A 26,440-nucleotide genomic window follows, 5' to 3' on the forward strand; every position below is an offset into this window, starting at 1 on the left:
ATTGAGATTAATGGTCTTTGACCCACGAAGACAGCAGTACTTTATTGTATTATAGACTAGATCTTTATTATAAGTTTTGTTTGGTGCTCTTTTTTTTCAAATATTGTTTAAGTCTTGAATCACGTTTCCACTCGCACAGTTGCAAATAGATATCCTCCAAAATCTGCCTCAGCTCTTCATTTTTTGAGCCGTCAAAAAAGTAAAATCACAAAAATACCGTGAACTCCGAGAACCAGACAAAACTTAAAACGGAAAGACATTAATCAAATAGACATTAATCAAATGGCAAAATTAAAGGCTCAAACACATCAAACGAATGGATAACAACTGTGTCTTTCCTCGAACATAGCGTGTATTTCAAGTTTTTTTTTTTTTTTTTTTTTTTTTTTTTTTTTGTTTTTTTTTATATAACCTGTCTTAAGTCAGGAACCTGGTGTTCAGTGGTTGTCGTTTGTTGATGCAGTTCATAAGTCATAAGTGTTTCTTCTTTTCTCGTTTCTCATTTTTATATAGTTTTTGGTTGTGATGCAAATATGTGAGAATCTAGGTTTCACTAAAAAGAACATATCGCAATACATTCTGCGCAAGAAAATTATTGGGTCTTTTCAATCTGATAAATTAATGAAACAGTAGTTAACTGTGTTTAAATTTTGTAAATCGAACGACGAAGAGACAAATAACGCCGCATTGACATGGTAAGAGTCTACTTCTGTAGATGCATCACCCGTCATGGGCAGATCTGCTTCAGTCTGTTAAAAGCTCAGTAGAAGCCAAATGATACAAACTAATCATGATAATGAGCTTTGAATCATATGGGAACTTATGAAAAAGAAGATATGCATGTGGGACGTGTGTGCTTATTGCGAAACCCAATGTGGTTCAAAAAATAAGTATTAAAGAGCTAAATGTGACTGGCATGATCCAGGTGTCTCCAAATGTGTTCCAAGTGCTAAAATCAGTTTTCAATTGTTTTTTAACATTTCATTCCATAAAACAATTTCAGGCAGTTGCCTTTCATTTTTTTCCAGTCAAAACACAGTCAATTATGGACATTTAAAATTTCTACGTAAATTTGAATCTTTAATTCAATAAACGTAGTATTTTTTGTTTCAGGGTCATCTTCTGCATTTCTGAAGCCACTAGGTATTGGTAGTTTACAGCACAAAACTTTTTTTATTATTATTGTTACATTTTCATGTAACCGTAGCTAGTGCCTTTGTAAAATGCCTTGAAAAAATTAGTAATTATGTAAAATTTAAAGAAAGATGCCTATAACATATATAATTTTAAAATATATTTTTCACTCTTTTGGTCTTTTGGAAAAGTTGTTTGTGCTGTATTTAGAGCCTTCTACAATGAAATTTGTTACATACTCACGTATAAAAATTGCGGTTTTTATCGAACGCAATCATAGGTTTGAACGTTGTTTTCAAATTTAGACTTGTTTATATTTATATAAATATACACTAACACATAGGCAGACATACATATCTTATTGTTTCAATCCCGGATCTATCACGTGTCCGGATTTAGCAAGTGTTTTACAATTAGTTTTTGCTGGTATATGGGAGTCCATTGAGCGATATTAATAAAAGGAAACAAATTTAGAAAACCAGTCAATATTCAGCATGGCGGTCGTCGAAAAGTTCATCCAGGATATTGCAGACAATTTAGGGGCTTCTGAAATGGCAATAAGGTTTCTGTTGTCTTTGTTTGCAGGTAACATTCAAAACAACAATATGGAGTGCTTTGTTTGTAAAGTTCACTTTGTAATGTTATAATTACTATTTAAGAGATAAGATATCTAAAATAGATTTTTGGACCTGTCCAGAAGACTTTGTAACAGCCTGACATCTGCGTAATAAGAACACCTTACTGCTTAGGACAATTTTATTCCACCTGGAATACATGCCATTGACCCTTTTTATGACACTTGATGGATAATTTGGCCGATAATTTAATATTAATCCTGATCCTGATTCTAAGGTCAATATATATGTTGATTTGTGTTTGGTTGTTTCTCTGAGTCATGTCACACTGACACTGTACATAGGTTAATTTTTAGGTGCAGAGTCATTTTAGTATGTATGCTATGCTTATCAAGTCTCCTTTCATTAGGAGCACCACCATGAGTTATGGTACATACATGTATGATTTATAATTAAAGGAGTACATTAAACACACTGTTAGATTGTAATTGGAATCATAGAATATACTTTGAATGTTATGGCATCCATAGAATTTACTTATGACTTGTTGTTACATGCATCTATATTTTATTTATATGTTGTTTTAATATTATTATTGTCTGTATTTGGATCAAGGCGCCTCTATTATGCTCTTTCCAATAAAATATTGACTAGACTATTATCAAATTACCAACTTTTGACTCCGGTTTATATTATTTTTCGACAGGTTACCTACAACATCCTGGTACTCAGTCAATTAAGAGCAATGTAAAGAAGAAACATCAAACATTTAATCGGTGTGATTTGAGGGGAGATTTTACTATTTTCCAATGAGTTTGTTGTGTAAAGAAAATATGAAGCCGTATATTTTCCCCAAGAATTGTACCGATTAAATGTTTGATGTTACTTCTTTACGTTGCTCTTAATTGACCGAGTACCTGCAAGATGTCGTAGGTAACCTGTCGAGAAATAATAAAAACCGGAGTCAAAAGTCCGTAATTTGAAAATAGTCTATTGGATTGAAAAGGCACACATATTATAATGTATGCCTACCTAGTCCTGAGCCTGGCCATGACAGGATTTACTACCAGAATGTTACATTCAACTTCCCCAAACCATGATGATGAATAAATACTGTACATTGCAATATAACTTCACACATTCATGCCATGGTAGAGGAAAGACAAAAATACTATGACAAAGGATCTCAGAAAGAAATTTCTATCTTTCCTTCATAGAAGTTTGATATTCGATACATGTAGATCCCCTAACATACAACATACATGTATATATATTAACTGCCACTTGCATGTTATATTTTTTTTCAGGTTATCCACTATTTTCTGTTATATGGTTAGAGAAGTATTATCAGATTATTACATGTCATTTTTCATATCGCATGTATTATCAGCCCTAGGTTCAATATTAGCCCAAGAGCCGCATGGTTCGAGGGCTGATATTGACCGAGGGCTGATAATGAATGAGATATGAAAATTGACATGTTCTGATCTTTTTATCATATGCTTCAACAATGGAGAAAAATAACAATGATCCTTTAACGTGATTCCAAAATAGAAGTTCAAAAATTGAAAAGTTCACTGACGTCGGACCCCAGATTTAGTACATTCGATATGAAATCTTTCTATCCTAAGTCTCAACAGAGAAGAAAAAAACATTTATATTAATATGCCTGGCTAATGGACAAAATAAATAATTCAACAATTTACATAATGAACACTGTTTGGGAAAGTCAACTTTTTTTAAAGAAACTTTCAAAAAATGCGTTTATTTAATTAATTTCTTTTATTATTCATTTTTTTACACAATATACTTTCCAGTATCCAAATAATTGTTTTGTACACTATTTGTTATGTTTTTCACTAAAAACGTAGCATTGAAGTGTATTTTCCGGAATTTGATGAGTATCACCAGATATCAGCCCGCTAAGCACCAATTCGAAAAATACGGAATTTACGTTAATTCAATGTTAGTATCATGCAGTAAAAATCACATGTTATTTAATAGTCTAAGTATATGATAATATAATATATTCCATGGTTGGATCACCAAACATACAACATATATATTTTATTGTCACATGTTTGTTTATTTTTTTAGGTTATCCGCTAGCTTTCCTTTATAGAAGTTTCATATTTGGTAGATCACCAAACATACAACATATATATTTTACTATCTGTGGAATTTCTCTTTGTTACTTTAACTATGGTATGTATATAAAAAGTATGTTAAGTATGAAATAGATAACAAATCTATACAATTAATTTTTGGTCATTTCATATGTTTTAAAATGCAAGCATTTACTTAAAGCTCAAATGTTACACAATCGGATGGAGGCGATTATGTAGGGACAGATAAAAACACATCTGCTTCCATTTTCTATATTTTAATCAGACAAAGATGACGTCACAAACAAAAATACAAATTACTGGCAAAAGGGGAACAACTCTATCTTATGACAGAAACATAATCGGACCAAACATACTGGTATATACATTTGTAACAGGGCTTCCAAAAAATATTTGAGCCAGCCGGACATTTTATATCTGATCCCGATTTAAATCCCTAAGACTAAGTCACAAAAAAATTATAGTATTCAAATGGGCATCCCAATGATTGACATTAGATTAAAAAAAAACGATATTAAACTTTACTTTGATATGAATTTGATGTTCTGATGTAAACTATTAAGTTGACAGTGCATCATTCAAAGTGTGCACATCAGCGTGCTCATATCTGCCTTAGACTCTTTATTTGTGCAAAATGATGTTGTCAAAAAATTTACTTTCGTTTTTAAACCGGATGTTGCTAAAACTATACTCTTTGGGTAGTGCTCCACAATTAATGGAGGAATATACAAGAAACTGAACTGAACTGTTGACTTGACAATGGTAAAACATGGACCATATACGGATAAGTAAAATCCGTGTACGTTTACAAAACACGACGGAGTGAAGAAGCTCTTTCCACGCTATTTCTTCAACAAAATACTTCAAATGAACTTTAGATACAGGTTTTGAATGACAATTTCAGCATTTTTGAAGAAATATAGGATGCATAATTAAATTTCCCACCTGTGCACATGCGCACACGTGTTCTAGTTCATACAACGTAGTTCTGACGATTTTTCATTTAAAACCTTTTTAAATTTTTCATCAAATCTTGTTTACAAACATATTTCTTATAATTTTAATCTTTTGGACTAAATCAATTAGAACTGCTGAAATGTAAAAAAAATAATTGTGAATAGACCGATCAATTTATACGATGTCCGGTACTGAAAATAGTTTACCTGTCACCTGAACAGGTTGATTGCAGGGTTCACCGATTTCAGCTGACCAACAACTAATTAGCCTTGATTAAAATTAGAAAGTATTGAAGTAGGGGTTGTTTTGATAATAATTTTAATCATCATGTCACTTTTATGACCGGAAATGTGTGGAGGTTAAAGGCAACAGATTGGGTCAAAAAGGTCGTGAATTATGTAAAATTAAAAATGACCGAAAAGGTCTTGATAACTAAAAAGTAGAAGACCGTTTCATGCTTTTCCCAGCCGGACTTTTACCGGACATTTATTCATTATACAATCATGACAATTGTCCGGAATATATGACCGTTTTGGAAGCCTTGGTATACATGGTATATAAGTTAACACAAAATCACCTTTTAAGAACTAAAGGACAATAAGTAAAAGGGAACAATATAAACTACATGGTCATACGCAGGTGAATAACATAAGATAGCACATTATTGTTTAAAGTGGCGTTAAATACCAACCTCTAAACCAATCAACATGGACTGACAAGTGTCCAATATTTCAAATTTTTTTTCATGAATTTGATATCTTTGTGTATTACCAGATTACAGGCCTTGTTGCTATTCTTATAGTTATTGTTAGAATGTAGACAATCATAACAAAAAATATTACATGTACCATTTTGCTGTTTCGTGTTTACTATTGATACATGAACATTGAACTTTATATTTAAGAAATATTTCTCAGCACTTGAATTTATATTTATTATACCCCCGCTTTGAAAAAAAGGGGGTATACTGTTTTACCTCTGTCTGTCCTTCCGTCAGTCCATCAGTCCGTCTGTCAGTCAGTCCGTCCGTCCCATGAATATATTTCATCACATTTTTCTCAGGAACTACACTACCAGGATTTCTGAAATTTGGTTTCAGAGTTTATATATGTCAGCTATACCGTGTGATGCGTTTTCAGATTCATCACTCGACAACTTCCTGTTTACCGAACACTTGTATCATTTTACACATGATAGCCAAGTTGAAAATTTCCGTCACATTTTTCTCAGGAACTATACTAAAAGGATTTCTAAAATTTGGTTTCAGGCTTGATATAAGTCCGCTATACCGTGTGATGCCTTTTCAGATTCATCACTCGACAACTTCCTTTTTACCGAACACTTGCATATTTTTACACTATTAATATTATCCACTTGCGGCGGGGTATCATCAGTGAGCAGTAGCTCGCAGTTTCACTTGTTTATCTTGTTATTGCCCTTAACTTTAATGCTGAGTTTTTTTACCTCAAGCAATAGTAATCATGCAATACAGTCCTTGGTAATATGTTTTTCTGCAGATGCCTTTGATTTATGAAACACTGCATATATGCCTCCAAGTGCAGGATTTCTTGCTGTGTTGAAGACCCATTGGTGGCCAGTTTCGGCTGTCTTTTTCTGCCCTTTTGTATGATTGTGGTCTCTTTTACATATTCCCCATTTCAACTGTCAATTTTATTGTCTATTTCAGGAACAGATGTAGTACATTCCATGATCAATATAGCTGTCACATACATTTTACTGCTTGTATGTCCTGGTTCAAAGTTTTCAATATTATTTGGATTTATATTTAATTCAGTAAGTATCACAAACATAGACTTATCCCTAATAATATACGTTGTATAAGTATTACGTAAGATAGGGAGGGAGGTTAATATTTTCTCAGTAAATAATGGAAGATCTTTTTATCGATCATATTTTGAAATTGTTATTCAGAAGTACATTTATAACTACATGCATACACATGATACATGACATACATGACATATATTATTTATCTTCTTTTAATTTTAATTTTTTTTAATCTTTATTTGTTTTAGTGTACTCATCAGGCTCATGATGATCCCATTATTTCAAAATAAACAGGTTGAACATAAATTAATACTTTATTTATGAAAGTTGTTTATAGGTTAGTAATTGGTATTTCTATTTAACATGATTTAATATATGGATATTTTTTTGGTATGATATTGATATTTAATGTTTCACTTTAGATATTATTTGCCTAATAGCAATGTTTTCATCATCTCATTATACATGTACTAAGATGCTGTTCAAAGTGTACTGAAAACAGTACCAATATTTACTTTCTGAATTTAACAGTAATGTACTGCAAGTCTTATATACTTATTAATTATATCCTACACTGTATGAATATAGTAAATTCAGAAATTATTGTGAGGTTTTTATTATTGCGAAAAAAGCAACAAAGTTTCAAACGCGATAATTTAAGATCGCATTTTGAAATATTTTATATGACTTTAACAGGGTTTTTCTCAAAATCATAAAAATTAAAATTGCATTTAAGTCTTAACCATGTTAACTGACAAAATCACAGTAATAAATGCACGCAATAATTTCTGAATTTACATTACTTAGCATATTACTATACAACAATTAGTTATGAACATGAGTAAACCAGATCTCTCATTAAGGTATAAATATATTTTTCTTGTCATTTCCAGTAATAATTTAAAGTTAAAATAATGTGAAACTTGTCAAGTCTTTTTGTCATACCATAATTATGGGACTTTAACCGTAAGAAATTTAAAGCTGTTTTGTTACATGCCTCATACTAGCTCTAGTATGTTTGATCAGACACTTTTATGCCTTAGGATATCCTCATGCAAGAGCCATTTTAGTAGTTTTATTCTCACAATAATATATACAAATTTACATGTACAATATGGTTGTATCATGCTCTTTTAGCACAGCTGTTTATTAACTATCTTGAAAATGTAATATCTTAGTTATACATGTTCTTTTCTTACATGCCAGTATAGATTTTGTCATACTGTAGTGTTTATATAAATAGAACAAACAATGTATGGTTGAGTTTGGTCATCCATATCTGTCCAAATATTTTCAGTAAATTATTTTGAGACAACCATTACTGCTGAGAACCTTAATGAAGTTAATGTACAGGTATCGTTTTTGTTAGCTTATCTCAAAGTGTGCAATTTTATGTTTTCATTAAATTAACTTTTGATAAAAATAGATTATGTCTGTACTACTTAGTTATATTTACTCTATTATGAGATTAAGAAAGCACTGATTATCATTTAACCTTTAGTTCTATTATTTGTAGTTATGACACATTTCATTTTAATTTGTAGTTGTATTTAGTGATAGCATATTATAAATGTACGGATCAGACATTGACCTGGACTACACCACAATGTGTTATTTGTCTACGATTGACCGCTGTTGTTTTTGATGTCTACGATGGTCAAAAGAGTAAGGTAAGAACAATCAACAGTTATGCTGTAAAATAACTGTATCCTTGTGGCTTCAGACACTCCCCCCCCCCTGAAAAAATAAATAAAATTGAATTTAAAATTTTTAATTTAAGTGGGATCCAAATTCGACTATTGTTTTTAAAAAAAAACAGGCTTATACTATTGTAGAATTATAATTTGATATGAAAATTGATCAGGATGAACGTTCTAAAACATTTAAATCTTTTACCATTAATATTCTTCAACAATGTGTGCAACAATTCTATTTGTGTCAAATTAAATTATGTGATAAAGAATTTTCAGTTTTATTACAAATATATTATAAAAATTAAAAAAATATTATAGCTGACTATGCGGTATGGGCTTTTCTATTTGTTGAAGGCTATATGGTGACCTACAGTTGTTAATTTCTGTGTCATTTTGGTCTTGTGTAAAAATGTCTCATTGGCAATCATACCACATCTTCTTTTTTTTTATAGATAAAAGAAATATTTGAAATTAAAGTTGAGTTCAGTATTTTTGTGATTTTACTTTTTGATAATAAGGCTAGGATTCATGGTTTGATTGTTTATGTGATAATATAGTCATACTGGTAATTTATATAAAATGTCGGCAAAGTTGTCTTATATATATTTGACTTACCATATATATAGAGCACAAATTTTGAATGCACCATAATCCATAATATAATATCTTCAGACTGCCATTTAGTATGTATGTCCTACCAATACTACATTGTTAACTACTTTATCAGCTGGACTAAACACAATACGCTTCTTATAGCTTAGTAGAATTTCTAGTCAATGATACTTTTTTTTTAATTTGAAAAATCTTCACTGCTCATACATTCAGATATTTTTTTAAGTAAGTTTTTGTTTTTGTTTGTAGATTTCTTCTATTTACACCAATTTTTACTACAATTAGATGATTATAATTACTTTGTGACACTCCATTTTTTTTTTAATGAAGACAATATAATTGTCCTTTTTTCATGACAGATTAGTGTTCTTATTTTAAATCTTTTAAATTTTTTTGGTGAATATTTAACATAGAAAAATGTGTCAATATTTTCATGGGAAGAAGTATTTTTTGTCTTTAACTGATTTAGAATCCCATAATTCAAATATAGAAAAAAAACCAAGTGACCAAACACTTTAATTGACAAGTTATCAGTGTTGTTCGATTGCCATCAACTATTTTCAATATTTGAATACATGGATTTGTTATCCTTTAAATAACATTGACCAGGGACTTGTATTAATTCAAATAAAGTAGAAAATAAAAGGAATTATATTTTTTTCTACACATTCTAAATTAGTTTTGATGCAACATCATCAACAGCGTCTTTCATACACCCAATACTGTATGGTGTCAGAGGAGAGAAATAATCTGATTTATTTCACGTTAGTTTCATCAAGGGAAATTGGTCGACACTATTGATAAGTCAAATAGTTTAATCGAATGATTGCAATTTAAAAAAAATAATTAAAGTACTATGTACTTATTTTATATTGAAAAGGATAACTGAAGTATAATAAAATGTGAGCAGCATCGAATAGTAATGGACCTTATGCAAATAAATATCAATACCTCTATTTACTTATTTCAAGTTGGAAAAAAATATCCATGCAAAGTCTGTAACTGTTTTGAAAACTTATCCAATATAATGAACCTAGAAAGCAGGTCCAAATTCCTCTTTAATTTCGTATCAGATTGTTACACAGTTAATCAAAGACATGTATAATCACACTAACATACATGTATATGCACACTAACATTAGGCCGATTTCTATCCGACACATCTCATGTATTCAGTAACCTATCATTTAGTGTTTTGTTAACATTACAGGAAAAACTGTCCGAAGATCAGAAAGAATCAGCCATATCTGAAGTGCCTTCGTTACTGGCTATCTGTGGACAGACATACTACTTTGGTACATTTTTAGCTGGACCACAGGTAAATACTTTAGCACCCAATGTACTGTATATTCAGAAAGTATTGTGATGTTTTAAACATTGCCAAAAATGCAACAGGATTATAATGGCAATAATTGAACTCCAATTTGATTTTTTTTTAAATGAATAAAACAGGATTTTTCTCAATATTTCAAAAATTCAAATCACATTTCAGTCTTATATGACAAAAATTATAAGAATAAATGCAAGCAATAATTTCTGAATTTACAATATTTTCAAAATTAGGTGTATATAAACTATACTTCTATACTTGTCTAGAAATTGAATCTAGTATCTGTTCTAAAACATGAATGGTTTCATTGTTTGATCAGTTTATACAATTAGAAGTTATCTTCCTTTGTACATTGTTGTACATAAATGGAGTCAAAATTACAATCATTGATAAAGTTCCAACACTAATAACACAAAGTAAAGTTTGATTTTTAGTTCTCATTAAGGCCATAAACAAAGAATAGGTTTGTTTGCCCAAATCCAACCTACCCAGAAAAAAGCTGCCTACTCAAATTCTTTTATTGTCCTGATTTGAAGAAGTTTTTTTTTAATCAGATAGTCTTGAAGACTAATAAACATCCAATACTTCAATTTCTTTAAAAAAAAAAAAAAAGAAAATGCCTACCTTCCTACCCACTGTCTCAACCTTGAGTAGGGTTAAGGCAAACCAAAATATTTTTGATTGTGGCCTAAAGTGAGCTGTACATATAAATGTAAAGTGAACTGTTTTATATGTTCTTTATTGTTTTTTAGTTTAACATAAAGAGATACCTCCAGTTTGTAAATGGAGAATTTGATGATCCACTACACAAAGGACCTTCCAGGAGGTAAGTTAATGGCAAGATAAATTTATATTCAGGATGAGAACATGATACTGTAAATTCAGAAATTATTGCATGCATTTATTATTGTGATTTTGTCATTTTAGGCTTAAATGTTGTTTTAATTTTTGCGATTGTGAGAAAAATCCTGTTTAATTCACATGATTCATTTAAAGGATTTCAAAATGTGAGTTTGAATTAATGTGATTATAACCCTGTTGCATTTTTCACAATAATAAAAACATTGCAATAAATATTGAATTTACAGTAATGTGATATGAATATGGACACTCTATTGTACCACCATGACACATTGCATTAACTGGAAGTAAAATGTCATAACATTTTATGATGTGAATAGTATATGTTTGTCAATAAGACATTAACAGACCTAGACAATAGACAACTTATATAAAACTAAGGAAATGTATTATGATTGCCAATGAGACAACTATCTACCAGATACCATGCAAATAAACTCATCATAGATACCAGGACTAAATTTTATATATACGCCAGACGCTCGTTTCGTCTACAAAAGACTCATCAGTGACGCTCGAATCCAAAAAAGTTAAAAAAAAAAAAGGGCCAAATAAAGTATGAAGTTAAAGAGCATTGAGATCCAAAATTCCTAAAAGTTTTCCAAATCCAGCTAAGGTAATCTATGCCTGAGGTAGAAAAGCCTTAGTATTTCAAAAAATTAAAAATTTTGTAAACAGTTAATTTATAAATATAACAAATGACATTGAAATTAACAACCAAAAGTTACCTTACAGTCTCTAAGAATGAGATAAAGCCAATGTAAAGTTGGCTATGAAAGGCACAAATTGTTTTACCATGATAAAATGTAAAATAATTCAAATAAGAAAACAAATTGCTGAATTTATTACAAAACATTTTATGAAAAACAAATATGACAGACTTTTTTTAAATATAGATTATTATTGGCTGTAATCCCCGGGTCATTCTGAGTCTGAAATTATAAAAAAACCCAGCCAAAATTGAGAAAAAAAACTATGAAAAATTACTCGCATAGTTATCATGGTTATGACTTGATATTGATACATGTACAGATTTATTTCGGTACTTAAGGTGGTACCTAACACTACAGGAAGATAACTCTGTAAAGTCAGCTAAACGTTTTAATTACGTTGTGTTGTAAAAGGAATATTAAGCTTCTCAATGATCAAAATTGGTGTTTGTCAAACTGCTATATAACCAGTGTAATTTTTCTGACAAACGGTTGGTTCAAAATTTTTTTAATTTTTATATTTTTGTTAAAGGGTCAAAGTAAATAATTTCACAAAATTTAATGAAAATTAAACGAGCCAAATTAGTTTTAGTGAAAGTGTTGGGTACCACCTTAAAAGAAATATAAAGCTTTAAAATTCACAAAATCTCATTATATATTAAACAAGTCATAAATTAAATAAACTCACCTTCAAAATGCCAAAATCATGACTATAGATATTGTTGGATCAAAACTAGTGTTTAAGGATTTTGTCCTTTGTTTTCTATTATCATGATTATCAGAAGTAGAAGAATGAATGATAAAATGAGAACAATAGTGTTAGAAATATAGAATATTAACATGAGGACATGAGCATCAATGCTAGGTAAAACTATAACAAATAAAACCAGATACTGAAAGGATGTTTAAAATATTCAATCCACAGTCAAACCTGCTATTAAGGTGACATCTTTTAAGCTGAAACCTGTTAGGACAACCTTGAGCATTCACATTTGGTTTTTAGGCAGTTAAGCTGCCTTACGCGAGCACCCTAGATTTGTGTTCTTAGTACCCAATAAATGATGAAATACGTGCCATCGTTATTATCTAGCTGGATATTATGTTATTTATAACTAATTGGATATTTTTTTCATACTTTTAATTCTGGATTACAAAACATATGACCAGAAAAACTTTAAATGATCGTCGAATCACCCAAAAGTTTTGAAGTTGCACATAGGAAGTAGAGCACTTTATTTAAATTATATTTATTTGAATTTTCATTGTAAATAGAAGTATAACTTCAAAGGCCAAGCCTTCATGCCCCCCACTTTAGTCGAGAATTACCAAAAGCTGTCATGAAGGTCCACATGTAGTTTTCTTGCTATTTTGGTAATTGTTATGGGGGTTAAAAATCATGTAGAGCTTATTTTTGGACACTTAATTCAGAAGTCATGAACCCATTATCGCATTACCGGTATGGCTGATTTGCAGCAACAACAAAACGATTCGTACGGGTTATGTAAAATGTTAAAGAGATTTGTAAAGCAAACGTTGACAAATGAAAAGGTTTTTAATGATTTTATCCATGTTATCTAGCAAATTGATGCTATGCAACATGCATCTTTCGAGTCTGAATAGAAACCGGAAATGCGGATGTATCAATTTTATTGTAAACTACGAAATGAATTCGGAATTACAACATTTCTTTACCGGAAATAAAAGTTTTTATTTTTTAACTTTTTAAGTTATTCTATATTATCGTTCCAATACAGCAGTACTCGAGTTATTTGCGATGAAATTATAATAACTGTTTTACGTCTTATTTTGTACATCTCAAAAAAGGGGGATGTCGATTGCGTAAGTCAAAATAAAAGCACGTGTTCGACTTTTTAAACTGTTTTCTTTGTAACTGGGATTATTAATTTATTTATTCAATCTAAATTATCATAGATTTTGCGGAAACTTAGTTGAATAATTCGACAAATGAATCGTTTATCTTCAGATTGTATTCTCCTGTCTGGTTTGTTGATTCACCTGTACAAGCTCAGGTACAAGTGATTAGCGATCTTAATCCGGATATCCCTCAGGTGTTAGAACTGTATTGGATTATAATATAAAAAAGCCTGAGGGTTATGCAATTACATGCATTTGATTATAATTGCTAAAAAAAAATGGCGTCGGGCTACTAAAACGATAACAGTTTTGAACGATGGCGGAAGACAATTTAACGATGGCGCAGGTCATTTGACAATGGCGCAAGAATTTTGAACAATGGCGCAGGTCATTTGACGATGGCGCAAGACATTTGAACGATGGCGGGGCGCCATCGTTAAACAGGCCATGGAGATCACTGGTTTATTATCCCCTGAGCTTTTGGCTAAGATGTCAAAGAACAGATGTATGAAATATGTAATCGCCGAAAATCTGTAAAGACAAGTAGTTTAGATTTCCCAAATGGCAAAAGTCGTAGGAATATTGTTTGTCGTTAATACATAGTCAAGTTCAACTATGTCAGAAATAAGTTAAACTGTTCATGCTGTTGGCGGCAATTTTAAATTAGAAGACGAAATTTTTTGTATCTTTTCAATTTGGAGGCAGGGGTTCAAATTAACGGTGGCCAGAGGTCTGCAAACTTTCACTTGTGCAGTTGGACTTTCGACTTGGTCACTAGCTACACCCTACATGCCCGATTTGAAAGAAAATAAGAAAATAACTTTGCGAACCTTTTTACCAAAGTCTCCTAATAAACGATCTCAAAACTTATTTTCATCATTATTATTCATGACAGCGATGTTCATTTTGTTCAATCACTAGCTTTATACAAAAAATCGCCGACAAATAATGTGTAAATTCGAGTCAAATCGCATCTGACAAAAACAACATTGAAAACAAAATGGATGACAATTACAATATCGGATCAGATTCTGGATGCAGATAAGGGTAATTCCGGGTTTTGGCGATTATCTAAAAAAAACTCCCAAACAGGTGACAAAATACATCCATGCATTGTAAATAAATATAAACACTAGAATTGAAAGCCAAAAGAGATATGTAAAAGCATGAAAAAGCAGAAAATATTTTGTACAGAAACTCAAAATTACTTTTTGACAAATTTTAATATCAAAATCCAATACAATGTGACAGCTGGGAACAGTATATCTAACAATATATATGTTCCTGGTGACAGTATAAATTTTCTTTACTAGTGATAAATGTTGGTAATGCATGTAAGATGTCTTTAAAGTGTAAACATATTACTGCAATTTCAATGCATATTTTTTTTTCTAAATTTTGATGGGTCAGTTAAAATAGCTGGAAGTTTCTTTACTTTATTTTCACAAAAAGTGCAACAAGATTAATTGATACCTGAATGTAAGCAAATCATATGATATATAGGTGGAGTCCTCTGGGCCACTCAACCCCCTCCTGTTTGATAACTTTGAAACGGATGAGATCCCCAACCTCACCCATATACATTCATATATGGGACTATATAACTAATCAAATGAAATATAGGGGAAGTCCCTAGGGTCAACCCACCCCCTCCTGTTTTAGAACTTGGAAACAGTTGAGATCTCCATCCCGAAACCATATTTATTCATGTATGGGACAATATAACTAATCACATGAAATATAGTATATATGGTTTAGGGGTGGGGTCATCCCACCCCTCCTGTTTGGGAACTTTGAAACAGTCGAGATCCCCACCCCTAAACCATATATTCATGTGTGGTACCATTAAATAAATTAAATGAAATATAGGGGGAATCCCTGCTGTCACCCACCCCTCCTGTTTGAGAACTTGGAAACAGTTGAGATCCCCACCTTTGAATTAAACCATATACATTCATGTATGGGACAAAAGAACTAATCAAGTGAAATATAGGGAGAGTCCTTAGGGTCACCCTAGCCCATCCTACTTAATAACTTGGAAACAGATGAGATCCCCACCCCTCAACCATATATATTCATGTATTGGACAATATAACAAATCAAATGAAATATAGGGGGACACTGGTCACCCAACCCCCTCCTGTTTGAAAACTTTATAACTGTCGAGATCCCCACCCCTAAACCATATATATTCATGTATGGGACAATATAAAAAATCAATTGAAATATAGGGGTAGTCCCTAGGGTCACCAATGTGTACTAGACTTTGCCCAATGTCAGGCAACTATGGGAATGAATAATTATGGGAGCTATGTTTGGAAGACTTATTAACAGCATTATGTTACAATTATTTCTTGTTTATTATAAAATTTCATTGATGGAAAAAAATGAGTAGGTTTAAAGAATTTACCTTAATTATATTTTGAATTATTTCTGGTTCTATAAAAAATTTTCATTTTTAATATGGCTCATTTTAAAGAATAACATATCTTTCAAGCCCAAGAATATTTGACCAACTGTTTTATAATTACATGTCATTGTATTGCAAACTTAGACATCATGGACTTGGGATGAAGGTGGGGTCATTTACATTTACTATGGGCAGGTCAGTCAGACCTCACCTTTGATCCCTGTAGTAGTAAACATTTGTCTGATTTGTGTTTCATAACTTTTGAACTGTAGAACACAAACTCAGTTTTCTTTCCAGGGAAGCAAGTTCATTCATACTTTTACAAGCTCGTACTAAACATGCTAAAGTCAACTTGAACTACTAACAGTCAATTAATACCAACGTTAACTATCAACTATATATATAGCTAGAAGAACTGAAATTAGTGCGAACTTGTATCACTGCAGACTCATGACTATGAAAAAAATATACTTGATATATGTGTTGCTTTTGAAAACCTTGATAAAATACGAATTATTTGCCTTAATGATTAATTCATTAAATGAACTTAAATGTACAATATATGAATGTTTAATGTTTGTTCTTTTAAATCTTTAAAAAAAATAATTGAAGCAACATTGCCACAGTTTTCATAGTTATGTTTGCCTTGGTTTTTGATTAACTGCCTACAGCGCTTACAGTGCTTTGATTGATTATGTGATTACGTGTCTGTTTTATAGTGATTATTTGATTACCAGACCAAATATTTCATGATAATCTACGACTATTTTTGATTATTTAATTATCTTAATTAAACAAAATAATTAAGGATAATGTGATTATATTGGCAAAAAACCTGAAATTATGTGATTACATGGACACACCCATGAGGAGCCTCACCTTCCAGTCTCTTTGTAGTAACTTCTCATTTTAAACCTCAATTTAAAGGTCACATCACTTAGTAGGTTAGTTTCTTAGGTGTCTACCTTTATATACAAATGTGACTGTATTTACAATAAAATTCCACCTCGTAATATTCTAATGTATGTGTATTTCCAGTGTTGGACCAGGACTTACACGGATGAGTATTGGTATACTATACATAGCTATGTACCAGATTGGTGGACTGCTGTTTAATGAGGATCATATGTTATCTGACGATTTCATGGTAATTACAATCTATTTTTATTTTCTTGGTGACATATCAATTACTATTGTAGATTTTTATATCTCATTAGAAAATGATTTACTGAAAACAATTTAGCCTTAGAGCTGTTTGTGGTGAAATTACTCATAAATGCTGCATGCTTAACAGAGAAACAGAAATTTCCAAATTTGAGCTCTTTGGTTTGACCTGGTATCAACCTCTTGCACTAGAGTAGAGCATGAGACAAGCATGGTGCATGAAAAAAACTGTCATTTTGAAGTAGTTTGAGCCGTTCATAAAAGAAATAAATTGTGGTTTGAAAAATTAAGTAGTTGCCAAGAAATGACACACATAAATATTTTTAGAAATTTACACAAGTCTACTGGCATGACTGAAGTTTTCAAAATGAGACAATAAAAAGTGCTTGTTGTGCTTCTTGACACATTCGTCAGAATTTTTTTTATGATGGAAGAATTATATACAAATAGAAAGAAAACTGAACATTGATTTGTGTCTTTTGCTGTTATTAATATTACAACACAATATTATTTGACAGCAGAAGTTATGTTTATTTTAGTGATTAATATTTATAAAAATGTTGTTACTAAAAGACCCAATAAAAATTATGAAAGAGTACATTTATGCTTATTTTAAATGTTCTTGTTTTATTTAATTTCAGAACCATTATTTTCTAACCAGATGTGCTTATGTGTTGTTTTATGGAAGAATCTTGTTTTGTCAGTACATAGGATGCTGGCTGATAGCAGTAAGTAAAATTAAATACTAATTAAAAAAATATCTAAACAGGCAGTTCAAGAATCCTAATTAGATAGCAATTCTGCTATAAATACCAGATAAAAAAACAAAGTTCGTCTTTAACTTGTATACATGGTATAAGAAGAAATCCTTCAAGAATACATATGTACCAGCATTACAATTTAAAATACAAGGTTTACATTAATCTTCAATAAGATTTATTATTGGCTCTCAAATTAAAACAGTTGGACACACAAGCAAAACTATAGCATTTCGTCAATTCTCCAGTGTTTCACCACCAATAGTATTTAAAGCATTGTTACAGAGAATTGCATTTTTGATCTTTGATCTTTGTGAAGAAGACTAATTATGAGCATTAAGCTACTAATTCATCTTTCTACAGTCATATTGTTTTCACGAAAGATATTCTGCACTGAATACTGACTACTATTCTATATACAGGAAGGAGTATGCATTCTTAATGGTCTGTCTTACAATGGAAAAGATGAAAATGGAAACATATTATGGGATGGAATACAGAATGTGAAACCGTACCCATTAGAAACAGCCACTTCATTCCATGGTTTAATATCTGCCTTTAACATTAACACCAATCTTTGGATGGCAAAGTAAGTCTATATGTATAAGGGCTATTCCAGAAAAAAAAGTTAGTAGGGGGAAGAAAGCCATTGATTAATTTGTAGGTTGGCCGAGGGTAAAAAATAAAAATTATCAATGTTAAACAGATGTTGGTCCTTATTTTTGATGTGTTGGTGGTACCCATGTATTTCATATATATGTGTGTTCTGCCACTAAGGGACACTTTTTTCTAGAACAGCCCTATTGTTATAAAAAACTCAGAAGCTGTGTTTTGTTTGAGTACATTTAACAGTCACAATTTGATCAAATGAACATTTTCTTATACATTATATCTAATTTTACTTAAAATTAGGAAATTGGTGCACAGAATTTTTTTTGTCACATAAATATTTAATAAGAACAGGAGTATGCAATAAGCATGATAAGTTAGTTTTAAAAAAATGCATCACTTATAAGTATATAGACATTACTATATAGTGTAAAGTTAACATGTTTTGTTGTATATATTTAGATATCTTTTCAAACGACTGAGATTTATGGGCAGCAAACTATTATCCCAGTCAGTAACCTTATTTTATCTGGCATTATGGCATGGTCTAAAAACAGGATATTACATGAACTTTTTCCTGGAGTTTTTTATGGTCAACACTGAGAATCAGGTGAGTGACATTTATAAGGCTCTTTTAACCATTCTGAGATTCCTTTAAGGGGTGGAAGGAGCTTTTGCAGGATGTAGTGATTAGGCCTTTATTTGTGTAGGAATTCCAGGTTGGTCCTTTATTATCTTGGGATTTACCCATGTCAGGTCTTAAATATTAATTGGTGATTATTTTGGGGGAATTCAGGATGACACCCCTTCCCACTGCCCTCTCCATTTGCTCTCCCTTATTAAATAGTCTTTTTTTATATACAAATGTATACACTGGATCTCTAGTACTAGATCAAGTTTATTATAAATATTATGTATCTCTCCTAGAAAGTGTCACAAACTCTGATGTGATCAAGTACATAAATTAGGAAGTTCCAATGCCTTATTGAATGTTTAAAACCCTATTAGTTAATATTACAAGTTATTAATCATAGATTGTATGTATTTGTGATTTCTACAATAGGGGAAGTAATTTCTATCTTGAGTTCCATGTGAGGTGAAAGCAAATATCAATTGATTCATGTTTGAATTAATGCTACTGATGAAAATTGACATATACCAAATGACTCGTAAGATTTTAAAAAAGATGTTCTTTAGTTTTTTGTCAATGTTTATATCTATATGTACAAAGTTTGTTTTCATTACAGATGACTGCCTTATCTAAGAAAGTGCCGGCCATACAGAAATTGTCTTCCATGCCAAGCTTGCAGCCATTTGTTTGGGTTGTGAAGAAGACATTTATTACTTTCTCATTAAGTTATGCCTTAGTTAGTTTTGGATTGTTAGAATGGAACAAATATTTTAAGGTAAAGTTTATCCTAGACACCTTACTTTAAATACTTTGATGACTTGATATATCATTCGTGAATGGGGAATAAACAGAAATCAGTATATAACTACTGTGGATTCATTAATATTCGTTGGATACCAATTTTTGTGGATTTCGTGGGTACAGGGGAACAACGAATTTAAATGTTCAACGAAATACTGATTTTCTACAGGAATGTATGCAGAATTTGTTAAAACAACGAATTTACATATCCACGAATATGCAAGTTTTCATCAATCCACGAAAATTGGTACGCACGGAAATAAATGAATCCACAGTATTTATTAGCAACACATTCATCTATTCATCCCGGGTATCAATTTTCATTGATTAAGGTAACATTGCATTTTAATGGATATTTGATTTCTTGGTTTTTGCCAAAGTCTGTGTACTATATATATATATAGCTAGCTTTTTGGACATTTGTTTTTTGTTGAACATTTGATTTAGTGGTCAGTTTACAGTCTCCATCAATAGATAACTGTCTATACAATATTTGAAGCTCTGAACTGTATCAGTAGCCTGCCAACACTAAGGTTGTGAGCTCGTACACCTTATGTGTAAGATGCATTGGACTCTATCGTAATTGAGTAGAATTGTCAGTTTTCTTGCAGAAGGCCGTTGTTATCTCCTGGCTCTAGAGCTTTCGTCACATAAAAATTGGAGACAAATAAATAAGCAATTATCAGCCAATCAGCCAGAGTATTATAAGAAGTCATTTCAGTGGATATTCTATGAGGAGTAAATATAAACAAATACCATGCAATAACCATTTTAATGTATGATTAAATGGTTCAGAAACAAGATCACTATGGTTTTCCACGTCAAATTACCTCAAGGGATATCACATTTTATTTATTTTGTAAATATGAAATATTTCACAAAATATATATTATTAATCTCATGTTTGATAATTTTTTCTTACAGGTTTATGGCTCCATATATTACATAGGTCATGTGATATTTATGTTAGTACCATTAGTGGTTTATTTGTTTGCTAAAGTTCCTATTTCAGTCTACACATCACATAGAAGAAACCAGAGGTATGTTAAGAATATAAGCTAATTCAAAATCAAAAATGGAAACATGTATAATTCAAATGATTACTGTAACGCCATAGAAATTGCATTCATTTGTTAATGTGGTTGTTGCTCAAAGGGATAAATGTAAGATAAGATGTGATTTCTATGAAATAAATGCTGCATTTATATGATGAGTTGGAAATTTAAGGGGGAGGGGGCACTGAAGAAAAACAAACAATGTTTTAATATTTTGATTTTTTGTCTTAAAGGGGCACTAGCTGTCAAATTCATGGTCATCGATCTGACTCAAATTCTCATATTTGATTTATAACAGTGTAAAACATTTATCCAAACTATCAAAAGTCTAAAATAAACAGTTTACAGAGCATGGGGTAGATAATATATAGGTTCGTTTCGTGTGTATTTTAGTCCAAACGCCATCTAATTAACTATCGATTTGACCTCAGATGACCATATGCTATGTAAACATAAATAAAGATATGAATAGATTAAACCAACACGTGCAATTGGATTTTTATAGGTCTGTTTGATTTTATTTTTTAGATTAAAAATAGATGTTTCTCATTGCTTTTAACTGTATAAGAATGATTTTATGTGCATCAAATGATTTGCCGTAGTTTCACTTTCATTGTTGACATTCTTTTTCTTTAAATAACCAGTACATGTACAATGCATGCGTTGTCAATCTCTAGCTAGGGGTTAAATTGAAGTTCACATGAATACGGATTTAAAGACGTCGTCTCATTCACTTGCAAGTGAATTAACTAATTATCAATGTTTCTTCGCGTAATTTGACAAAATTGAACCTTTTTGGCTGCAAAAAGCGAATTGTTATTTCACTATTTCACTTTCATTATTGATTGAACAAAAAAAATCAAACTTCAGATTTTTTTTTAGATCTCGTAGTTTTTGCCCCTTTAAGGGAGTCTAAAATAAAAATGATAGAACTTGTTAATACTTAGCCAAAACGTAGTATCTATTGATATATGTTAAAAAATATACTAGAATATCAATAGAAAAGATAGGGTCACCATACATTTTTTCCAGCTAAAATACAAAATAGGAAAATTCCATGTAGATTCCTTAAGAAAATGAATTAAGAAAATGATCTGATTTAGAGTTACCTTCCTTTGAAGTGCCAATTTAAAAACATTGAAAAACAACCAAAAAAAAATATACTCTTGTAAAAATATTAATTTTAATAAAGTTATATTCCTATAAATTGGTTCTTTTAAATGAAAATTCACATTAAACATCTGCATTCCTGAATCAAATTTTACTAATTTGATAGAAAATCTGGACCTTAGGTTCTCTGTTTTTTTTACAATCCAAGATGGCGAAAGACACCCATACCACCTTAAATGGTTATAGCTAGACTCCAAAAGTTGGGTCAGTAATGTGTTCCAGTTGTTAGTGAACATAAAAATGGCTTCGTATTTAGTCAGCATGTACAAAGAGTAGAGTTGTAATGTACAAGACATTTTCCTTCAGATGTCTTATTTCTGTTTGTCAATACTGTGAATTATTAGTTGGTTTATTGCTTAATAGCAAAACAAAGCATGTACTTTTGGTTTTTTTCCGATTTCCACAGCTAACGAAAGAATTATAAAAACAGCAAAAAAAGCTAAACTATAAACATTTGTACAGAGACATTTTAAATGTCTAAGATCATATTATAGAAAAGCATTTATACTATCATTTGCATTTTATAGTTATTTTTAAATTCAGATATTTTTGAGTGAATTTATTATTGTGATTATTGTCCAAAAACGAAGTGCATAACTCTTCATAGTGCTTTTACAATATACTGCAAATAAATAATGCAATGAAAATACTCGAAATAATAGTTATATACAGGTATCAATGAATATTTTAACTTTTTTGAAGAAATGTAGGATGCATAATTAATTTTTCCACCTGTGCATATGCGCACACATGTTCTAGTTCATACAACGTAGTCCTGATGATTTTTCATGTAAAACCTTTTTAAATTTTGCATCAAATCATGTTGATAAACTAATTTCTTATAATTTTAATCTTTTGGACTAAATCTATCAGAAAGAAACCGCTGAAATGAAAGAAAATAATTGTGAATAGACCGATCAATTAATACGATGTCGGTACTGAAAATAGTTTACCTGTCACCTGAACAGGTAGATTTCAGCTGTCCAACAACTAATTAGCCTTGATTAAAATAAGAAAGTATTAAAGAAAGGGTTGTTTTGATAGTGATTAATCATCATGTCACTTTTATGACCGGAAATGTGTGGATGTTATAGGCAAAAGGTTGGGTCAAAAAGATCGTGAATTATGTTAAAATGACCGAAAAAGCCTTGAAAACTAAAAAGTAGATAACCGTTTCATGCTTTGCCCAGCCAGACTTTTACCGGACATGATACAAATGACCGGAATATATGACCGTTTTGGAAGCCCTGCTATATATGCCAAAACCCTTTTGTTTATTCCATTGCTTTATATTAAATGGTTTTTATTATCTATCAGATTCAGATTTAATTGACATATGTAAAAAAAAAAATTGTTCTTTTTCTTTTTTTAGCAGAGAATTAAAAGAAGAGAAAGTGGACTGATTGATACCTTCAACTTTGCTAAATTGAATTTTCAAGTCTCGATAATTGAAATCAAGTAACCCACCATATCACTTCAGTTTGTGGTAAAGTTTATGTTGCAATATGTATTTTATGAGTTACTAGTTGTTACTGCTTATACTAAGTTCACATTTTCCAATATTCTGAATTCTTTTGATTTTGTTGTCAGTAAGAATAACCCTGAATAACTTTAATTTGAAGCATATTTTTGTGTTCTATCCTATATATTGATTTTATCATGTGATTTTTATGTTTTATGTATATTTATTAAATTTTTGAATTTAATTTAATTTGAATTAGATTTATTTATTACCATAATATGTTTATAGAAGAGAAAACATTATTTACAGTGGACAGAGATTTTTCTATGGATTAATTGTAACACCAATTTTTTGTTTTGTGTCTTTTAAACAATAAGGTTATTTTTCTTACAAACATTTTGAATTTAACTCTTATTGTTTATTAGATTTCTTCCCCTTTTCTCTATGCTGATATTGAAAGCTTGTGATATGGAAGAAAGGTAGCCTTCTTATGTGCCAGATATTAATGATAACTAGAATAGAGATGTTTAACCTTTAATCAGTTAATATATTAATTCATAAATGAAGGTTGTAGGTTTATAAATTTAACTTTAAAAATGTATGGTAGATAACTAGTCCACTTTTATCATCTGGAACTCAGATGATCAAAAGTCACATTTACTGGGTCCGAAACACAAAAACTATAAATTTTTACACAATTTTAGGTTAAATTGGAATAGGGCAGTTCTAACTTGATCATAGTAGGGGTATGCAAGCAATCAAATTAATTAATAGTAAGTAGTTGCTTTTTTTTTAACAATGCTTTATGAATCAAAAGTAAAATAAAATTTTATTGAATGGGTGGCCTGAGATTGTATTATGAATAAAAAGTACAATAAAATTTTATTGAATGGGTTGCCTGTGATTTAAACTAGTGCCTCTGCTGTCCTTTCATGTATTCTGGAACTGGCTTTAATGGAAATTTTCATGGTCTGAAACAAGATTAATAGTCTCAAGGCTAATACAACATTGTATTTTTGTATGATACCTCAATTACTTTATCTCATGGATGAATTCATTATCAATTGTATTTTTAATCAATTTATCTAAGACAAGTAGTTTGGTACTAAGATAAAAAGATTTGAAATCTTAATTTAATAGTTGAGTCAAAGAGATGATCAACCAAAAAGGACCTTAAGTACACCCACATTTGGACAAGGGAACCTTTGTATGAGGGAGATAGTTAATGTATATAATTTGGATACATATGAAACATGATTGGTTTGTAGTGCTATAGAAATGCACTCGACTTCAATTTTTCAGAAAATTAAAAAATATAAAGATTATTTTGGCATTAATGTATAGTAAGGTTTTGCATTTCTTAAGGCATATATAAAATTTTGAATAAAATATGAAGGCATTAATTTGAATAAATGTCAAATGTTTCTGATAAAACATTTATATACATTGAGTGAAAGTGTGAAATGATGGAGTACTGAAATCAATAAATTGTTGACATTATTATTGTGCCTTCCAACGTGTGCCTGCTAAGGAGATTGTTAAAGTGATATGTGTATGCAAGTTAAATGTGTAAAAGTAATGCTGCTTTTCCCCATAGGCATTGCATTTTATTTAAGACTGAGGAAGATGGTTGAAAATAAATCAACTTACATGTATGTTAAATTGTCACACACAACAAACGTTTTCCCATTTCAGAATTTAATTCATTAATATATTCAAAAGAGTACATCAAAACTTTGTGATTGGCTAACAAGATCCTCATCAAAACTTTGTGATTGGCTAACAAGATCCTCATCAAAACTTTGTGATTGGCTAACAAGATCCTCATCAAAACTTTGTGATTGGCTAACAAGATTCTCATCAAAACTTTGTGATTGGCTAACAAGATTCTTATCAATGAAAAATCAACAAATGACTTGACAAATCCTACCCAAAAAAAGGGGTTGGGTAGAGTTCATATTGAAAATAAAAAAAAATAATACCCTGAGGGGAGAAAAATTATACTTCACTTGCAACATGAGGAAAATCTGTATGTATTATATTGTGATTGAATATGCAATGTTTTGTATCCGAAATGTCTTGTGTATATAAAGTTTTATTGTTGAAATTTTGCAGTTAAACTATTTATTTGCTGTTCACCTTGTATGGACAGCATTGATGTTTTGTGGGTTATTATTGTTGCATTGTTGAAAAGTGCTGTGGTATTTTATATTTGTTATATAATGATTAGACTTGAAGACCAAACATTCTCATAAGTTATACCCAAAACTTTTAAATTCAATTTTATATATATATTTTTATTAATTGAGACTTGGATTGAGGGTTGTCTCATTGTCATTGGTACATGTATTCCATATAGAACATGTTGCATTTGTTGACTAAGATCTAAAATTTTCACTTAGCAGAAAAGGAGACAACAATGTTTGGAATATGAAATGTACAAAATGGTACACAATAATTTGTGCAGAAAAAACACCTTTTATAGATTTTATATATATATCATGATGTGCTTCAACAAAGGGGTGTTTGGTCTTTGATTTAATTCAGTCTTTTAAAATTTCAGGTAATGTTATTGTTTGATTAAAAGCTATATTTGCTTTTGGTTTACTGTGGATTAATTTTTTGTGTGTGCATCAAATCTCTTTGATTGTGAATTAAAACATAAAAGTAGAACTTCATCTTTTAGCTTTAATCTGTGGTATAAACAATTTCTGCAAG

General features: G+C 30.6%; 1 protein-coding gene across 2 annotated transcripts; it reads left to right on the plus strand.

Annotated features, from left to right (window-relative positions):
• The first annotated feature begins 1,562 nt into the window (after positions 1 to 1,562).
• On the plus strand, positions 1,563 to 26,440 carry LOC143057399 (lysophospholipid acyltransferase 5-like). 2 transcript variants are annotated; one of them, XM_076230703.1, is made up of 13 exons: positions 1,563 to 1,719; positions 3,807 to 3,914; positions 6,480 to 6,586; positions 8,125 to 8,250; positions 10,097 to 10,204; positions 10,969 to 11,042; positions 17,111 to 17,219; positions 17,878 to 17,964; positions 18,417 to 18,583; positions 19,066 to 19,213; positions 19,851 to 20,009; positions 20,960 to 21,075; positions 23,633 to 26,440. In XM_076230703.1, exons 1-13 carry the CDS (start codon positions 1,629 to 1,631, stop codon positions 23,661 to 23,663), a joined length of 1,431 nt encoding a protein of 476 aa, XP_076086818.1. In that variant the 5' UTR covers positions 1,563 to 1,628; the 3' UTR covers positions 23,664 to 26,440. The 2 variants fall into 2 exon arrangements, with proteins under 2 accessions (XP_076086818.1, XP_076086820.1); XM_076230705.1 differs by having other exon boundaries at positions 23,636 to 26,440.

This window comes from Mytilus galloprovincialis, chromosome 13 (assembly GCF_965363235.1).
Source record: "Mytilus galloprovincialis chromosome 13, xbMytGall1.hap1.1, whole genome shotgun sequence".
Taxonomy (NCBI): domain Eukaryota; kingdom Metazoa; phylum Mollusca; class Bivalvia; order Mytilida; family Mytilidae; genus Mytilus; species Mytilus galloprovincialis.